The 18,467-nt window shown below is 50.9% G+C and overlaps 1 protein-coding gene across 1 annotated transcript in view; it reads left to right on the top strand.

Moving 5' to 3' along the window:
• Nucleotides 1–4,001, top strand: part of LOC144106200 (neprilysin-2-like) — a 43,896-nt gene extending 39,895 nt beyond the window's left edge. Inside the window, exon 3 of the mRNA XM_077638936.1 lies at nt 532–4,001. Within this exon, the coding sequence (XP_077495062.1) occupies nt 532–2,622 (2,091 nt within the window). The 3' untranslated portion in view covers nt 2,623–4,001. The remainder of the gene's footprint in view (nt 1–531) is intronic.
• The last annotated feature ends 14,466 nt before the right edge of the window (nt 4,002–18,467 follow it).

Raw genomic sequence — 18,467 nt, 5'->3', positions numbered from 1 at the left:
GACCCCAGCCCTCCCCCCCCCCCCCCCCCCCCCGAGTGCGCAACTTGTCGAAATAGCCAAAACTTGTTGTGCGACACCGTCCAGGGTAATTGCATTTTCGAAGTTCCAAGGACTGATGTGGAGGTTACTTACGATTTGCTACGCGCCTGTCAATAAATGCTTAGACTAAGTAATAATTAAAAAGTTTATTGGTTAACCAGCCTACTAGTTATCATGTTTTATGTGTATTCTGATGCGCTACACCGCTGACGATTCTCTGTCGAAAAAAGCGCTCTTTTAAATCGAAGGCGCATTTTTAAATATTGCATAACATCTTAGGTGAAACACTCGGTATAATTCCGATTAAATGGCTATTAACCCGTTAACGCTATTGCGTCACACCCTTAAGGCGGAGCTTAAGTATCCCCTCCAGTTTTCTTCATGACCAGCATAACATGGACGTGCATTATACAGCTGCTGCTGGAGGCGTTGCGATCGCTCATTGTACTTTATAGGTGGTTTGCAATGACGCGACGGCATCCGTTGTTTCAGTTTTATTCCCAGGAGGAGACCACCAGAGAACTGCCGACGAGGACCACCGATGTGGGCCGGGAGGCGGCGGCCAAGGACAGCTTCCTGCTTCTCTCGGGCGCAGCGATCGTGCTCGTGGGGACGCTGGCCGCTTGCGTCCTGGTCTACCTGCTGCTCTTCTCCACTCCCTCCAGACCGCTGGTGCGCTGCACCTCGGAGAGCTGCGTGGCCCACTCGAGGAGGCTGCAGGCGACGCTTAACACCAGTGTGAACCCCTGCCACGACTTCTACGCGTTCGTGTGCAGCGGTTGGCAGAGCGCCTTTCCCCACCTGTCTGTGCAGGACAAAGTCAAGGAAGACGCGATCAGTAGCAACGTCAAGGAGATCACCGACGATCTGTGGCGTGTCGGCAGGCCGAGCCGGTTGTTCTATAAATGCGCCGCCCCAGAATCGGCCGAAGTCGATGAAAACCTACAGTTGTTTAAGGAATTTAAAGAGATCATATCTCTTTACTGGCCCGAAAAAGAGCCAGACCCGCGCGATGACCATCCACTGTTCTTGATGATCGATATGGCCATGTTGTATGACATCAACTTCCTCTTCAATTTGGGCTTCGGCTACAGCAATGTCAGTGGCGACGTTCTTATCGTTCGAAGGGGTCACAGAGGCGTTGTATGGAGGGATCGCATCGAGAGGCCCCTCAGCCAGCTCGAGTACGCGAGAAACGTTAGAGAGCACCTGACCGCACTGGATGTAACCTCGGTTGAGAGCACCGCCACGGAGCTCCAAGAGCTGGAACGGGCATTCCTGGTAGCCATCCAACCGACTGCGCACACCCAGCAGTCGTGGTTCGCGATGGGTACGCTAGATAGCAAGACACCGTCCATTGGAAAGGGATACTGGCTCAACGCCCTCCGCCCCCATTTCATTCGTCTTGGGTTCACAATCTCGGCCACAAGCTGGGTTGTCCTCGAGGACTCCAAAACTCTTGAGAGCATCGACGGGCTGTTCGAAGCCTACGGCAAGTTCGACCTCTTAATTGGCATCGCCTGGATGTTCGTCCAATCTCACCTGTGGGCAATCACGGGGAAACCGGAGCTCATGTTCCGCGACAACATCGAAGAGAAGAAGCAGCATGCCTGCCTCGAGTACGTCAACTCGCGATTCGGCCTGCTCAGCTCCGTCCGGTTCGCGACGACGCGCTTCCCGACGCCGGAGTCGCGCCAACAACTCGCCAGCTTCTTCCTAAGCATAAAAAACGCCTTCAAGTCGCTGTTAAAAAGCGCGTCCTGGGTAGACAGGCAAAGCCGGGAGACGGCGGAGCGCAAGATAGACGCCCTGGCAATCAGCGTCTTGCCGGCGGAGCCCTTTTTCGCTCCTCTTCAGCGTGCCTCTCTGTACGCTAGTTTTAGCAGCGTGGAGGGATTGGGTTTCGTCGAACACTGGCTGGTCAACCTTTCGGAACAGTACCAAAATCTGCGACGTCATAAGAACTTCAAAGGCGTCTACAGCAAAAGGAGGATCTTCCGCTACGCGCCGTATTCGTACACGTACCTGCTCAACGAGGTGGACGCGCCCTTAGCGGCGCTCGAACCGCCGCTCTTGTACGCGGATGCGCCGTTCGCCGTCAACTACGCGTCGGCCGGGTCACTGCTTGCCAAGGAGGTGGCCAAGAGCATCGACCCGCGAGGAGCGCTTGTGGACGACAGCGGCGAGAACGTCATCTGGTGGGGCAAATCGCACTCGGCCGAGTACGGGCGCCGCATCAGCTGCGACCTGGGTGAGACGGGCCATCCTCCCATGGACCTGTTCCCGACCATACCGGCGCTGGAGGCGTCCTTCTCCGCGTACACGACAGCGGTCACCGAGTTGGGGGTGCTCGAAGGGCGCACCTTGTCGCTCAAGCTGGCGGGCCTCGAGCACTACACGGAGGAGCAGATCTTCTTTATGACCTACTGCTACACGCTGTGTTCCAGGAAAGGCGCCGATTCGGCGGTGCATCAGTGCAACGTGCCTCTCAGACACAGCTTGCATTTCGCCGAGGCGTTCAGCTGCCCACCAGAGTCGCCCATGAATGCGGCTGAAAAGTGCACCTTCTTTGTTTCTTTCTGACTATTCCTAGTCGCTCTTCGATCATGTCGGATAACGGTGACAAAAATAGGGGGGAATAATGCGAATATTTCTTCAGCCACGGGACATGTTTTTTCTCTTACTTTAGCGCGCCTTGACTTTTGCGTGCTCGAAAGTTTAACGACATTATTTTCTCACGTGTTTTATGCTGTAGTGACGAGAATCCGTTCGTGATGTTTCTTTATTTGTGAGTGTTCCGAGGTCTTCGTACGCCCCTAGATTTCTGAAAAATGCTTCAAGGTTTTGGCAACTCACACCCGTTGCTTTTACTGTTTAATATTTTAGGCGTGCTCCAGACTTATGGAAAGAGAAACAAAAGCGTAGGTATTGTAGGTTGTGGATTGCGACGACCGGACATTTTGTAGGGGATGGATTTCGAACAGTGCGCGTACTGTTAGCACAGAGTACTAGCAGGCGGCGGCGTGTAAAGCAATGCTGCAAAAAGAAAGGACGTCAATTTTGGCCATTAACGTTTTAAACACCGACGTGAAGTCGCTTATTCCTGGAAACTCGGGGCAGACAGTGCTTTTTTCGAAAGACCCGAAATTGTGGTTGTGGCCAAAATGTGTGGCCGCCGGAATGTTCTGTGCTCGCATTTCTGCTGGCTCCTTGAGTGTGTGCGCTGAAGACCTAGCGAATACATTGAAAACAGAGTAAAGGTGACTTTCTTTTGCTCCATTAAGGCGGCCGCGAATAGACTGCTAATAAAATAGGCGTGCAATTGGCATTGACATGGCCTAAATTTGCTTGCCTTAAAATGTTCGGAAGAGGACAAGAAAGAATTTATAATGGTGCATAACAGCACACAACTGGACGAAACACAAAAGAAGGAAGAAGGCAACACAACCTTCTGGTTTGCTGAAATCTGCTGTTGCGCCATTGTGTTTAGCTAGTGGCGCTGCACCTCTCAGCCTACCATGGTGTCCGAGCTCAGACCGCACATGCTGATAGGCAGCCTTCTTTGTAATCTGAGTGATTTTGTGAAGAGGGACTTTGAATTCGTCAGGCAATACGGCTGGGCTAGATGAATTACGTGCAGTAAAAACAATTTCAAACAAAACTCGTACCGAGCCTTACTTGTAAACCGTACTTTCGAAGAGCTTTGCAAAATGTGGCCTGCGCGTTTCCCTGCCAAGCTTTCTATGGCATGCCGCCAGGCTGTGCTCAGTTTTGGGGCTCTCTCGGCATGGCGTGTGGCACATTACTTGCACAGGTAGTTGCTTCGATCCGAAATCTCGGTACACTTCACTCTCAAGATTAGAATTCGTGCCCACTAAAGCGCGTTACCGAATATTTGCAAATTTCTTACTCGAACCAATGCTTTTGGCGTTAGTCGTTACTTAAGTGATGGTATTATGGTAAGGAGTGCACCCCGGAATTATGGGCGCCTCCGGTTAAAGTTGTGGATGCACAGTAGGAACTCCGGTACTTCAGGACCGGGCATGCTAAAGGTCTCAGCTACTGGAAAATACCGCACGCTTCTGCACCGCTTTTTGGAGAGCGTGGCCTAAAATATAGAATTCACGTAAATTAACTATGCTTGCACTGATGCCGTTTTCAAGCAGTTACTTCTCGCAAATCTTCATGGCTACAACCATGCTTTTCACGTCCGAATAGCTAGTCCTTACGAACTGTATGAGGCACGTAGCATAATTTCCTTGTTTCGTTAATGCAGGTATGGTAGTTTCAGCCTTGCCCTCAGTTCTCCTTGTCAAATTTTCCTTAGTGTTTCTTTACACTGTGCTTTCTGTAAGCATACTGTGATGACCCCCATAATGCGCAGGTCCACACGGGACGGAGAGGCAAAGAGACACCGTATGGCTCAGTTTAAACAAACAGGTATATTCAATAATTACACATGATTAAGATTATACATCAGAGGCTGGGGCGTCCGAGCTTACGTGCCGACGACTTCATGGGGGCGATGGAGTGGCTCCGGAGTTGGGCTCGAGCGGTTGCTGGCAGAAGCTGCACGCCGACGGGCTTCGGCGCTGAAGGCCCTCTTGGCGAACGATGTCGTCCTGAGCGTGCTTGCAGTAGAATTTCAATAGTCGTCCGTTTCTTCGAGGATGGTTCACAAACCCTTCCTCTAGTGTCGTTCGGCTTGGAAGATGAACAGGAGGCGAGCTTGTAGATGATGACAGCAGAGCATAATTTTACAACATACATATACAGAGAGTTAAACTGGAAAAAGCAGAACTGAATTTACAAAAGAACAAACTTTGCACTACTTTACTCATCGACCGGGCAGGTTAGTGCCTAAGTAGCATCACATTACATGCTAAGCATGGAGCCCCAGCTCAGACTGGACTGCATCCGTTTACATGTGCTTTTAAGCACTTGATTAACAAAGGACTAAGGGCGGTCATTTCCAGTGGCCCGCCCAAAGCATCAATTCTCCAATCCAAAATAACATGCGAGATGGGGACAACCCCCTTGGGTTGGGCTTAGCCTCGAACCCAGAGTCTGTTAACAATACAAACTAAATAAACAACAAAAACGCCACCACTCTCTCTCAAGTGAGAGTATACACAGGCTCTCTCTTCGGAGCTAATTCACTAGCGCCTGTCTTTCCACATTCTTGGCGAGTACTGCCTGTCCGCCATGACAGGTGTCCGTCGCGGCCCTTCTGGGAAGCTGTGGGTGCCTTCCCGGCGATAGCCCACGACAAAGGGGGGGGGGGGGAGGGAAAGAATGTCGTCTTCGCGGTAGCGCATAGCGTCGGCTGTGGTACGGCGCGCTCTGGCCCGCTGACAGCTCCCTTGTCCTGGAATGTAACCGGAAATTGGGGAGGATAAAGCCTGTTTCCCCGGGGCGGCGGCGGGTCCGGTTTTTCTGGTCGTCACTCAAAGAGCATGGCTGGGTAATTGATGATGCCGCTGTCACGGGTCTCCGTCTACGCCGCGCCGTCGAACGTGGATCCTCGTAGCACACACGGAATGTCACACTCGCTCACCCTCCAGAAGAATGTTCTCCGAACATTTGAGTCCACGCAGCTCCCCTTGTCTTTCTGAATTGCCTCGCACAGTGCGTCTGACAAAACACTTTTCGCTGCACTCAACACTCAACACTCAACACTGAGGGGCAGCACTGATCTTCTTTTACAGATAAACATGAAACTCAGCACCCAAGCCTCTCCTTTCTAGTCCAAACTGGACGAAATAAATTTACCACAGTTACAAAGGAGCTCCCACTTCTAGCACGATCACGGCACAGACAAAAATATAGATAACGAAAGGAAGTAGGGCAGGTTCTGCATGCGCTCCGCATGCTCTCCTGTGAAGGTGTTACTTAATGACAGAAAGGTTTTACTACCAACTCCGATAACTTAACACATAAGCACATAGCAATGTTATGAGCTGTGGCATTACACAATTCTAACCAGTTCAAAACTCCGCTCTGTTTACGCCATTAGTCCGACTTAGCTTTCCGATTTCGCAGCGGATATCGGCCTTCATGAGTCATACTAAGTAAGTCTGTGCCCCTTTGTCTGCTTTGGGACTCGCGAGGGCTCGTGGCAGGAGCCTCTCCTGGCGTTATCTGCGCGGCAACCTCGCGCGCTTCTTCTTCTAGCAATGCATGAAGTAAATCCGGTGGCATTCCGGCCGTCACCTCGGGCGCCTGCCGAACAAATGCAGGAGAGGGCGTTTCTTGCGAACTATATGCGCGCTCCGCTTCACTTCTGTCCCCATCAAAATCCGCGCTTTCCCTTTCCTCATTTCGTGAATACTGAACCGGTGCCGACTTGAGGCGATTTGCGTGTATCCTTATCAAACGCCGGTTCACGTCTCGGACTCTGAAGTTTACCGGAGAAAGCTTCTCGACAACCTCGCACGGTCCTCTCCACTTCGTCTGGAACTTACGAGCTAGCCCAATCTGCCTTTGGCAGTTTTCAATGTACACGCTGTCCCCCACATCAAACGGCGCGTCTTTAGCACTGCGATCGTGCACCTCCTTCCTGCGCTTCGCCGCTTTCTTTAAGGACTCCTTTGCGATGTCCCTCGCCACTTGCAAGCGCGATTCTAGCTCAACCTTATAGTCGTCCAGTGAAGCGTATGGGACACGACGGGGGCCCTCTGGCACTTCACTAGGCTGGTCCGGGTCTCGGCCGTAGAGAAGAAAGAATGGCGATTCGCCCGTGCTCTCGTGTGCTGCGGAATTGTAGGCAAACATTGCATACGGGAGCCACAAGTCCCAGTCCCGCTGGTCGCGCGAAACAAAATGCGACAGGAACCCGGCCACGGTTTGGTTCAGTCGCTCCACCGCGCCGTTGCAAGCCGGATGGTACGGTGTTGTCTGCTTCTTAGCGATCTTAAGCAGCTCGCAAACTCTCCTCATTAGCTGCGACACGAAGTTCGTTCCCCGATCTGTCAAGAGTTGCCTCGGGGGTCCATGTCGGAGCACGATCTGTTCGACAAATGCTCTTGCAACCGTGTCTGCCTTCTGATCTGGGAGTGCTACCGCTTCCGCGTATTTTGAAAGGTGGTCGACAAATACTAAAATGTACTTGTTTCCGGAAGTGGTCGTGGGCAATGGGCCCATTATGTCCATACCTGTCCGCTCGAAGGGAGCCGAAACCTCAGGGAACGGCTGAATTGGAGCTGGTCTTCGTCCCTTGGGTGTTTTTCTTTCGAGACAGGAATGACACTTCGCACAGTAGTCTCTAACATCCCGTCGCATGCCACTCCAAAAGTACAAACGCTCCACACGCCTGCGTGTCTTCGCTACGCCAAAATGACCGGCGCATGGCGCATCGTGAAACGCGCGAAGAACCCTTTCTGTCCACGACCGAGGTATGACGACTCTCTCCCAAGCGGTTTTCTCTGGTCTCCCTTTCCTGGTTGGCCTCGTGCGCCGACACAGGGTGCCGTCTTTGCCAATGAAATAACCTAGCTGTTCGGGCTGAGACGGTGCGCCCTCTAAGCTTTCGATTATTCGCTTCAGGTCAGGATCTTTGCACTGCTCTGTGCGTAATTCGGCGGGGTCGACTACGGGGACAAACTCATCTATAGCTGCCACGGCAGCTGTGCGGCTGAGTGCATCAGCATTCAGATGTGTCCTGACTTGTGCTCAACTTCAAAGCAGTATTCCTGCAGGTGTAGATTCCATCTAGCGAGTCGCGAGCTAGGGTCCCTGACACTCATCACCCATTTCAGAGGATGGCAGTCTGTGACTAGCTTGAATTTGCGGCCGTAAAGGTAGCATCTGAAGTGCTTTACTGCCCAGACAACGGCGAGGCACTCCCTTTCCGTAGCTCCGTACTTTTGCTCTGTGGGGCTCAGCTGTCGGCTAGCAAAAGCAACGGGATGTTCTTTGCCCTCGATAACCTGAGATAGCACGGCACCAACTGCGAACTTTGACGCATCTGTGGCCATAACGAAGGGCAAACTAAAATCCGGGTGGCGCAACAGCGGTGCACTCATTAGCTTCCTTTTCAGGGCCCCAAAAGCATTCTCCGCGTTTTCGTCCCAGCGAAAGGCGACATTTTTGGCTGTTAAGGCGGTGAGCGGCTTAGCGAGCTTGGCGAACTCCTCTATGTGCCTTCGGTAGTAACCGATCAGGCCGAGAAACTGCCGGACCTGGCGGACGCTAGTCGGGGATGGAAAATCCGAGACACACCTTAGTTTCTCAGGGTCCGGTCGCACGCCGTCAGCTGAAACAACGTGCCCAAGGTATTTCACCTCGTTTTTGAGGAATTGGCACTTAGAGGGCTTCAGCTTGAGACCCGCTGCTCTTAGTCGCACCAAAACCTGCTCAATATCGCGCAAATGGCTATCAAAACTGTCACTGTATATGATAATGTCATCCATATACACGAAGCACAGCCTCCCCAGAAGACCTGCCAGGATAACATCAGCGGTTCTCTGCCAGACAGCAGGGCTGTTGGCCAGACCCATCGGCATTCTTTTCCATTCATAGTGCCCTGAGGGCGTGTTGAATGCCGTTTTCTCGGCATCTGCCGGATCCATTGCTATCTGCCAGAATCCTGCCGCCATGTCCACTACCGTGAAGTACCTGGCAGAGCCCAGCTGAGAAAGCGTCTCCTGTATATTGGGGATGGGGTATGGATCGATGCGAGTTACGGCATTTAGTTTGCGGTAGTCCACTACCAATCGATACGAGCCATCTGGCTTTTCCACCAATAGTGCTGGTGCTCCCCAGGGTGACTTTGAGTGTTCGACAATGCCGCGATCAATCAGGTCCTGCACCTGCCGCTCCATCTCCTCACGTTGGGAGTAAGGAATCCTGTACGCACGCTGGTAAACGGGCGATGAAGTGCCGGTTTCTATCCTGTGCTTTATAACGCCACAGCATCCCAAATCCAGGTTGGACGCGGCGAATACCTCCGAGTAGTCGTTCAGCAAACCAGCCAGAGCCTCCCTCTCCCTGGATTTTACGTGAGAAAGATCGAACGACACCTTTGGAGCAGCCGAAGGACTAGCATGCTCTACAGTTGCGAGTACCGTATCGGTGGGCTCACGTTGCTCTATCGCAGAGGTGAAGAAAGCCAATGTTTTGTTCTTGGGAAGGCTCAGTGGCTGCTGGCTACAGTTAACCACCCGTAGGGGCACTCTGTGGGCGTCATTAACTGTCACGAGGCACGCGGCTGCCTTCAGGCCATTGCTGAGAGAGTCGACCGGCTCAAGCACTCCCACGGCGCCGCTCTCTACATCTGAAGGCACAAACGCGTACAAAATGTGCTCCGACCAAGGAAGGACGACCGCCTCCTCGACCAGCCGGACGGCAACCCGCGAATATACCTTCTCCAATGATCCCACTGTTTGACGGGTGTCAATATCGGTAATGCGAATCTCAGCCCCTCTCCTGTTCAGAAACGGAACTTTTGAGCCGCCCGCATTAACCTCTTCCTCAGAGAATGAGACTACTACCTTCCCTTTTCTCAAAAAATCCTGCCCTAATATACCTGACACTCCGTTTGGCAGAGACACCGTGTCCGGGCATACGTAGGAGGGGTGCTCCAATGCAATTCCGCCGAGAGAGAAGTGTAACCGGTAGAGTCCACTTATGCCAAGAGGATCCCCCGTTATGCCTACAAATTTGGTTGCCATACCACCAGACGCTTCCAACACCTCGCGGTCCCCCTTCCTTCGAAGCGTGTTAAAACTGCTCTCCTTAAGCAATGTCACCTTTGACCCCGTATCTATCAACAATTCCATACAACAACCATTTAACTTGCAACGCACAACAGGGCATGCCTCGTCGGCCACACAAACTACCACCACCTCATCATCTACTGCTCCGTCCCCACGCTCCTCAGGCTGGGGAGGACTAACTAGTTTTTTGTCTCGGTATCTGGAGCCCCGCTGTAGGCTTGCTTAGGGCGTGTCTCGCCTGCTTCTCTTTGTGGCTCCCCACGGCGCACGTTTTGGCAGAACCTGGCGATGTGTCCGCGACCCTGGCAAGCGAAGCATACGATTTCTTCAAAATCTCGCATACCGCGCCTGTAGCTTTGTGGCGGTCTCCGGTTTCCAGCGAATGGGCGCTGTTGAGCGCGCGCTTCAACCTGGCATTCTACCTGCTGAGATAGCAGCTGTTCTAAGCGATCTAACCGCTCTGTCAAGAGAGCAACCTCAGGGTTGAGCACCGCTCTCTCTATGACGCGTACTCTCGCTGCGGCTGTCGTTAACGCCTCATTTTGTTCCTCATCCAATGCGGCCTCCACGGCTTGGTCGAAATTGCTCGGCTTGCGCGAGAGCACGAACCGGCGCACGGGGTCTTGCAGACCAGCCACGAACAAAGCGGTCATTTCCTCTTTAAGTATATCCTCCGCGTATTTCTTCTTAAGCTGGTCTCCTTCCTCCTCCCTGCTTAACGTATCGCGCGCTAAGCGCTGAAGCCGCGACGCAAACGTTCGCACGTCCTCCCCTACCATCTGTCCGGCGTCACGGAACCTCTGTACTCGCACGTGACGTGGTTCAGTGTCAAAATGCTCTAACGCGAGCTTCTGAAATTCCGCAAATGATTTTGTGGATTTTACTTTTTCGTCTCGCCATGCAAAATCATGAGCAGCTCCTGCCATCTTACACCTCGCCATTCCGAGCATTTGAGCATCGGACCATCCCCCCATTTTCCCAATCTCTTCTAGCATGGAAAAGAAATCGCAGATTGGAACCCCTGTCTTATCTGTGGGAAGGCAGTGGCCAATTGGAAGCGCGCATTAATTTCCCCGGGCATGCCAGATTGATCACGGTAATTTAGTTTTTTTTCTCGATGCGTACAGATAACAGGCTCAAAAACAAAAGCTGCCCGAAGGGGGTTAGAATCTTTCCTTCTTTCTTTCTTTCTTCCTTTCTTTCTTTCTTTCTTTCTTTCTTTCTTTCTTTCTTTCTTTCTTTCTTTCTTTCTTTCTTTCTCCTTTCTTTCTTTCTTCCTTCCTTCCTTCCTTCCTTCCTTCCTTTCTTTCTTTCTTTCTTTCTTCCTTCCTTCCTTTCTTTCTTCCTTCCTTCCTTCCTTTCTTTCTTCCTTTCTCCTTTCTTTCTTTCTTTCTTTCCTTCTTTCTTTCTTTCTTTCTTTCTTTCTTTCTTTCTTCCTTTCTTTCTTTCTTTCTTTCTTTCTTTCTTTCTTTCTTCCTTTCTTCCTTCCTTCCTTTCTTTCTTTCTTTCTTTCTTTTTCTCTTTCTTCCTTTCTTCCTTTCCTTCTTTCTTTCTTCCTTTCTTTCTTTCTTTCTTCCTTTCCTTCTTTCTTTCTTCCTTTCTTTCTTTCTTTTTCTTTCTCGCCACTCTTGCGACCTGTGCTCATACAGCACAGAGTTCGAGGCCACCCTCAAAAGACACGTGCGATCGCACGCAGGTGAGAAGCCTGATTTTTGTCCTGTTCCGCTTGAGGACGCGTTCCCTCGAACGCCAAATCTCGGCAGGCTTGAGAGGATTGCCTTGGCCGAGCAGCCCTTCGGATATCACATGTACTATCGGTGAGAAAAGTGGTATACTCTACGCAGCGGGAGCCGCAGCAACGTAAATCTGCATCGTGACGCAATAAACAGGCGGCATCTGGGATAGAGACTGCAAATGGGAGCCCTTTATTATCTGCAGGCATGTTGCTTGACTCGTTTCAATGATTTGTGCTTTAGATGGCGCTACGATGCAGTTTTGCGTTGTTCCGGCTCCCACTGCGTGGAGTATATCACTTTTGTCCCCGATAGTACGTGTATGAGTTCAACAGGAGAAGTAAAGTAAAAGCGTAATACACGAGAAGGTACAGGTCTCTAGAATGAAAGGAAACAACCGATTGGCACAAAAATAATTTTGGGGTTATCTATGTAGTAAAGTTGAAAATAGCTTGGTTATTGTACGCCAAGAGGTAAGCCCTTGCAAAAAAAAAAAAAACAGGAAAGAGAGTGCTTGTGACGCATAATTATGAAGTTATTATTAACTAACTGCTCAGACCTTATTCCCTTTCACATTGGAGGCAGCTGTACGACGACAGTCCCATGCAGCTTCAAGTATTACTGTCAAGGAAGCAATGCTTTGTAGCATGCTTCCATAGTGACGAGACAGTGCGATTTGTGTCTCGGCTTATTGGTAGCCTCTACAGACATTTAAGGTGGACTACGGAAGAGCAATGTTAATGCGACGCACTCAAAGGACTGACGTCAAACTTATAGTAGTAGTCAGTGATGCTGATGAGCCTGCTGTGGCGATCTTGGACAGCCATCACATGAACGTTTGAACGCGGGTGGGGCCGTTCGGGGCCGCTGAGCCCTGAAGAGCTGAACACCTTTCCTATAGTAATGTTCTCACTGCAACCAACTCTAGTTGTCAAGGTGTACGACTTGCGCCATTTTGGTAAATTAGCAGTCTTGCGTCTTTTTGTTCTAAAGATCGAAAATCGGTAAAAATTTGCCTTGGTTGCACAAAAAAAAAAAAACAGATGCTCATAAAGAAATTGGTGGTGGTTTAGCTCCGGTTAAACCTAGAGTGACGCGATAGCTACAGCTGGCCGAGTGGAACTTGCTCAGATGAATTGCAAAGTCAGTCTTTCGCCACTCCGTTTCGCTGGGCGTTCCTTCTTCGTCTTCATACTTGACACGGCGCATGCGCACAGCTGTGGCAGCTCGGTTTCGCCGGCGCGCCGCGCCGCCGGCAGCAGCAGCTGCACCGCACATCGTGGCTGGTCACTTGACCAACCACATGACGAACCACGTGATCAGCCACGGCGCCGCGCTGCCGGCAGCTGCTCCGCACCACGTGAACAACCACGTGACTGCGTGGCGGCGCAGCCACAGGGTTGCGGCGCCACCACGCTGAGGGCTCGAAATGCTACCTTAAAGTAGCTATCGCTACAAAAAAAAAAAAAATGGAGCAACATGGATTTGCTGCTGGCAAACACATGCACACGTGGCCGTTGTAAAAACTAGAAGCCAGTAAACTCTACCACGGGCTTGCTACCAACGCTTGTAACCAGCGAAAGCTTGCGATTCGAATCACTGTAATTGCGGCTGTGGATGCGTTTGAAATATACAGTGTGTACCATATTTTCTCGAATGCAATTCGAGATAATTTAGCGAAAATAGAAGAGGTCACCCCACGCGTTAAATATTATGCGGATTAAAAGGCATGTTATATATACTGTATTTACACGCGTATCAGTGGACGCGTAGTAACACTCGGCTCCCAACTTCGAGAAAGGTAATAAAAAAAATGACAGACAATTACGATAGTTGGTAATGCGAGACATGAGCGCAGCTCTTCGCATGCCACCTTCCAGCACTGGCAGTGGCGTCTTGCGCTGCCAGTTACCCTCCGGGATCAACATGTGGCAGCCGGTTTCCGGTTGTCCATTCCTTCGCTGGCGCCGTGGCGGGCAGTAGCAGAGCGGAACGCCACCTGTCCGGTGGCATATTACGCCGACGACGTCTACGGCGCGGAATTGGCGCCTACGAACGGCGCTGTAATGATTGGAATGTCCCATAGGTCGATCAAGAATACCTCCTATTAGCAAGCATCCAACTAGTGCTACCGGGAAAAGCAAAAGAAAATCGGTTTTGGTGAAAGGACGCGGTGAGTCACACTTCTCAGTGGACACCTGATCTGCGCCGAGAGCGAAGAGATCAACAAGAAAGTGAAAAAGGGAAAAATGCGCCATAGTGGAAGGCTCCAAAACGATTTCGGCCATCTAAGTATCTAGCATGCACTGACATCGCAACTGCACACGGGCGCCTTGTGCATTTTGCATGTTTCGAAATGCGGCTGCCGAGGCCAGGTTTGAACTCGCATCCTCGGATTCTGCAGGCGAGCCCTTCAAGCAATGAGCCACACTGGAACGCATCGCATATCTGGAGCAACAGAGGAGCAATGAGGAACTCGTCTCTGTGGAGTGCGCAGTCATGCACTGAGCGCGGATACGAGGCTTCGTTGCGAGAAAAGCGCGATAGAACGCGGACACGTTAAGGCCTTCCTTTCGTTCTGTTTAAGTTCGGCATACATGCTCGAAAACCGCAGCGCTGCCGAGTGCACGGAAAGCTCGCCATTGTTGGCATCTGAAGCAGTTTTCAGCTGTATCGAACTCACGTGCTGCCGCGCAGTTTTTCTACGAGCTCCACGCGTAAAACGGCGACTTGTTTGGCGGCTGCCGAAAATGGTTACCAACGTTCGATAGGCACGACTCATCTCGTAGTTTAGTGATTTGGACAAATTATGTTTTTATGGCAACGCCTCTAAAGAGGTCGTTCGTGCGGTGACGGTGCGGCTGGAATCCTTACGTTACATCGCATTGGATTTAGCTAAGATTCTTGTGCGGCTGTCTTGAAAGAGGAGCGGCGCTTGAAACTTTCGCGTGATAGCGGTGGCAGCAACTTCCTCTCTTTTTAAATGCTCGAAGGCCGCCTCGCCTTGCTTTGAAGACGAAGCACAGAAAAGCCATTTTAATTCGACGGCACTTAAAGGGGCTCTGTAAGGGGCACTAATAAAATTGCGGTATGCCGGGGATGTTGAATCACGGCGCTTCACGAATATTGCCCAGCAAGAATTTTTTTTAATGCGCTTTCTAGAAGCTGAGTTATCTGTAGTCAAAATTTGAATTTCAGCGGCTTCACGCCGTTCCCTCTCCTCTCGTCACTTTTTGCACGCTAGAAGGTAGGCGGTTCTCCGCCGGCCCCACCTCTGGGAGCGGAGCCTCCTCACTCGCCGGAGCTACGCGCATTATTCGCCGCGGCCATGGTAGCTGCCAGACGTATGAACGAATATAGCCAATAGCCACTTCCCAACTTGCATACGCAGATGTGAGCGACGGATGAGGGTGCGACCGTGAAAAAGTCGCCGGGAAGTTGTCGCCAGCTTTCGCGCTTGGTTGTGGATCCTCTGCTGCGTGTAGAAGTGTATTATTTGGCTCAGGTTTTCATGACAACACAGTGTAGGGATTGAGCGAGTTCATGTGCTGTCCTCGGAAGGTGTTTCAGAGCCCCTTTATGACGGCTTACCTGCTGCAGAATAACTGCAGACCAAGTAAAAGAACAACTACAGGCCTTACACGGATGAAAACACTACAGCAAGAACCAGGAAATGTAAAGGGAGCAAATGTTGCCGATGAGGTTTCGACATTTATGTATATTTAGCAGGCGTAAACAAAGGAACCACCCTTGAAATGGGTGATTTCTCAGAGTATTTGTCGCTTTTTTTCTTCAAAAGTATAAAAGCCTCTGCAAAAATTCTGCCAGCTCCGTTTCCATTTAAAGATATGCATGCAGTTGGCGCAGACACCATTACCATTCGACCAGACATCGGTGCGCTAGGGCTTTTGAAAATGTCTTACCGCACTGAACCCATCTTAGAGGCTAAGTGGCCTGAGCATCCACTTCTCATGTGGGAGGTGCAGGATTCGATCTCTAGTGCCGCCAGGCACGCAGCGATGAAACAATGGGTACAAGCTTTCCCACGTCATGGCGCTCGGCTTCTTTGGAGTGAAATGCTTGGGAAATGGGTCTTTGATCCACCTTAAATTGATGAAGACACTTTGTGCCATGGTGCTTTTTCGCCAGGCATGCCTTTGTACAGTAAGAATATATCATCATTGGCCTAAGAGCACAGCACCGACCGCCGATTCTTTTATTTATGGCACCTTCTTGGCACAGTTGCTCGCATTGCGTCATGGCAAAAAGGAGAACACCAGAAGGCTTTGTTCACACTAGGGGAAAAACGGAGAAATCAAGGAAGCCATGTTCACCTTAACGAAAAAACGGAGAAATCGAGAAGGTCTTTTTCACAGTAGCAAAAAATGGAGAAATCTAGAAGGCCGTGTTCACGCTAGCAGTAAAATAGAGAAATAGAGAAGGCCCTGTTCACACGTGCGCAAAAACGGAGAAATTGAGAAGGTCGTGTTAACACTAGCAGAAATACGTAGAAATAGAGTAGGCCATGTTCACACCAGCAGAAGAACGGAGAAACCGAGGAGGGTGTCTTCACACTAACAAAAAAACAAAGAAATCGAGAAGGCCGTGTTGACACTAACGAAAAAACGGTGAAATCGAGAAAGTCGTTTTCACGGTAGTGAAAAAACGGAGAAATCGAGAAGGCTGTGTTCACACTAGCAGAAAAACGGAGCAGTAGAGAAGGCCATCTCCACACTTAGTTAAGATCAGTTACTGGGCGAATTGATATTTCATGCTTTCATTCACAGTTCAGACGAACACGGACAAGAGGGGAGACACTACAAAGCGCCGTATGTGGCGCTTTGTGGTGTCTCCGCTCTTGTCCGTGTTCGTCTTTGCGCTGTCAATGAAAACATGTTCACAATAGCAGAAAAAAGAAAAAAATCAAGAAGGTCGAGTTCACACTAGCGAAAAATCAAAGAAATCGCGGAGGTCGTGTTCGCACTTGCAGAAAAAGAATCGAGAAGACTGTGTCCACACTAGCGAAAAAACGAAGAAATCGAGAACATCGCGTTCACACTAGCCAAAAAACGAAGAACGCACTCCGCGTGCTGCTTCCCGCGCTAACCGGCATTAACGCGGTAGCATTAAGGCTTCTGTTCTGCAGAAAATCCGCCGTCGTCGGAGTTGTGAGCGAAAAATCCCCGTAGAAGCAACCTAAGCTGGCCGCCTAGGCCACGTGACCTTATGGCGTCACCACAACCTGCCCACCGGAATGTGAGCAAACTGGCCACTGTGGCAGGTGACAGATAAATTAAGGATTGGTCGAGAGCGGTTGCTCCGGAAGAGCAACTTGGGTCTCGCAAGCACCACCGGTGGCAGCACCTGCATGGCAGGACAGAGGCACATCGCTTAACCGCTGCTTCACTGCGCCAGGTTTGGTATGAGGACTCCCAAGGATCTATGAATGTAAAGTGTAGATAATGACCAATTGCGCATATATCGGCATGACTTTCATTTGGGCTAGTTGGTTGTAGCTGTGAAACATACTGACTAGCGTATCCACAGGCAGGGACCAAAGTAAGAGTAAGGGACAGGACACACGCTAGCCTCTTAGTTTTACTTTGGTCCCTGTCGGCATGGACCTATTAACCCTATCGCGTCATACCCTTTAGGCGGAGTTTAAGTGTTCCTTCCAGTTTTTCCACCGCCACTACTGGCAGCAGCATCGCGCTCGAGAATGGCGACGGAGCTCGAGTGCGCGCTCCTGTGGCGTAGGCCACGTGACGAGCGAAGTGGCAAAACGCAGATACCGCGGACTTCACAACGCGGAGCTCCGGCAAAGAGCCCGCTAGTATCAGCGGGGCTGAAGCCGAACCGCAGTGGAAAATGTTCCGAAAACTGCTGTGACCCGCAAAAGCGAAAATAAGTAGATGCGTACATTATATTTTCAGCGTCTTTCCAGATTCATCGTTCGCGTTGCTATCCTGATCACGTTATTTCGGGTAGCACGTTATGGCCAACCTTTGTCAAAAGTTCAAAGCCCAAGGGGTTTTCTTTTCACACCCAGGGAGTCCCCCACACCCCTCTTGGCGCAGTGGTCGAGAGGCTACGCTATGCGCCACTCTTCTGCGATGGCAGGCGCTGTCAAAGGTGTGGATTGCGCGTCCCAGGTTGCTCTTCCCGAGCGACCTCTCGTGACCAACCGGTAATTTAACTGCCACCTGCCACAGTGGGCAATTTGCTCACAACCCGTTAGGCAGCCTGAGATGGTGATGTTACGTAGGTGGTCCAGCTTCTCCCTAGGTTTCTCCTCTGTTGATTTTACGTATATTGTATGGTCACGACCAACGACGCCGACGGTGACGACGACATCAAGCCGACTTGCCTACGGCATCTGGTCAAAGCGATGCTTTCTCTCCTCCAGAACTTGAATTTGCTGAACCGCCGGATGACGCTGGCCGGAGCTTCTCCATGGCTGTCCTGTCCCAGAGCGACATGTGCAACCCTCCGAGTGGTACGGTTCCCTGGAGGGCCACCACCTCCGTCGCAGAGAACGCGCGTCACTCATACGACCTGTGCCCGTACAGCCCAGAGTTCGAGGCCAGCCTGAAAGAACACCTGCGATCGCACTCAGGTGAAAAGCCTAATTTTTGCATATGATTCTCATACCCAGCAATTCTGGCCGCGGCGGCTGCGTTTTTATGGAGGAAAAAGGCTAAGGCGCACGCACGTGTGCTGTGCGATGTCAGTGCACGTTAAAGATCCCCAGATGGTCGAAATTATTCCGGAGCCCTCCACTACGGCACCTCTTCTTCCTTTCGTCTTTCACTCCCTCCTTTATCCCTTCCCTTACGGCGTGGTTCAGGTGTCCAACGATACTGCGCCATTTCCTTTCCCCAAAACCAATTATTATTATTATTATTATTATTATTATTATTATTATTATTATTATTATTATTATTATTATTATTCTTGCCAAAAGCATTTTTGAGGCGGC

This window comes from Amblyomma americanum, chromosome 10, assembly GCF_052857255.1.
Source record: "Amblyomma americanum isolate KBUSLIRL-KWMA chromosome 10, ASM5285725v1, whole genome shotgun sequence".
Classification (NCBI taxonomy): domain Eukaryota; kingdom Metazoa; phylum Arthropoda; class Arachnida; order Ixodida; family Ixodidae; genus Amblyomma; species Amblyomma americanum.
This window is presented reverse-complemented; position numbering and strand designations above follow the sequence as displayed.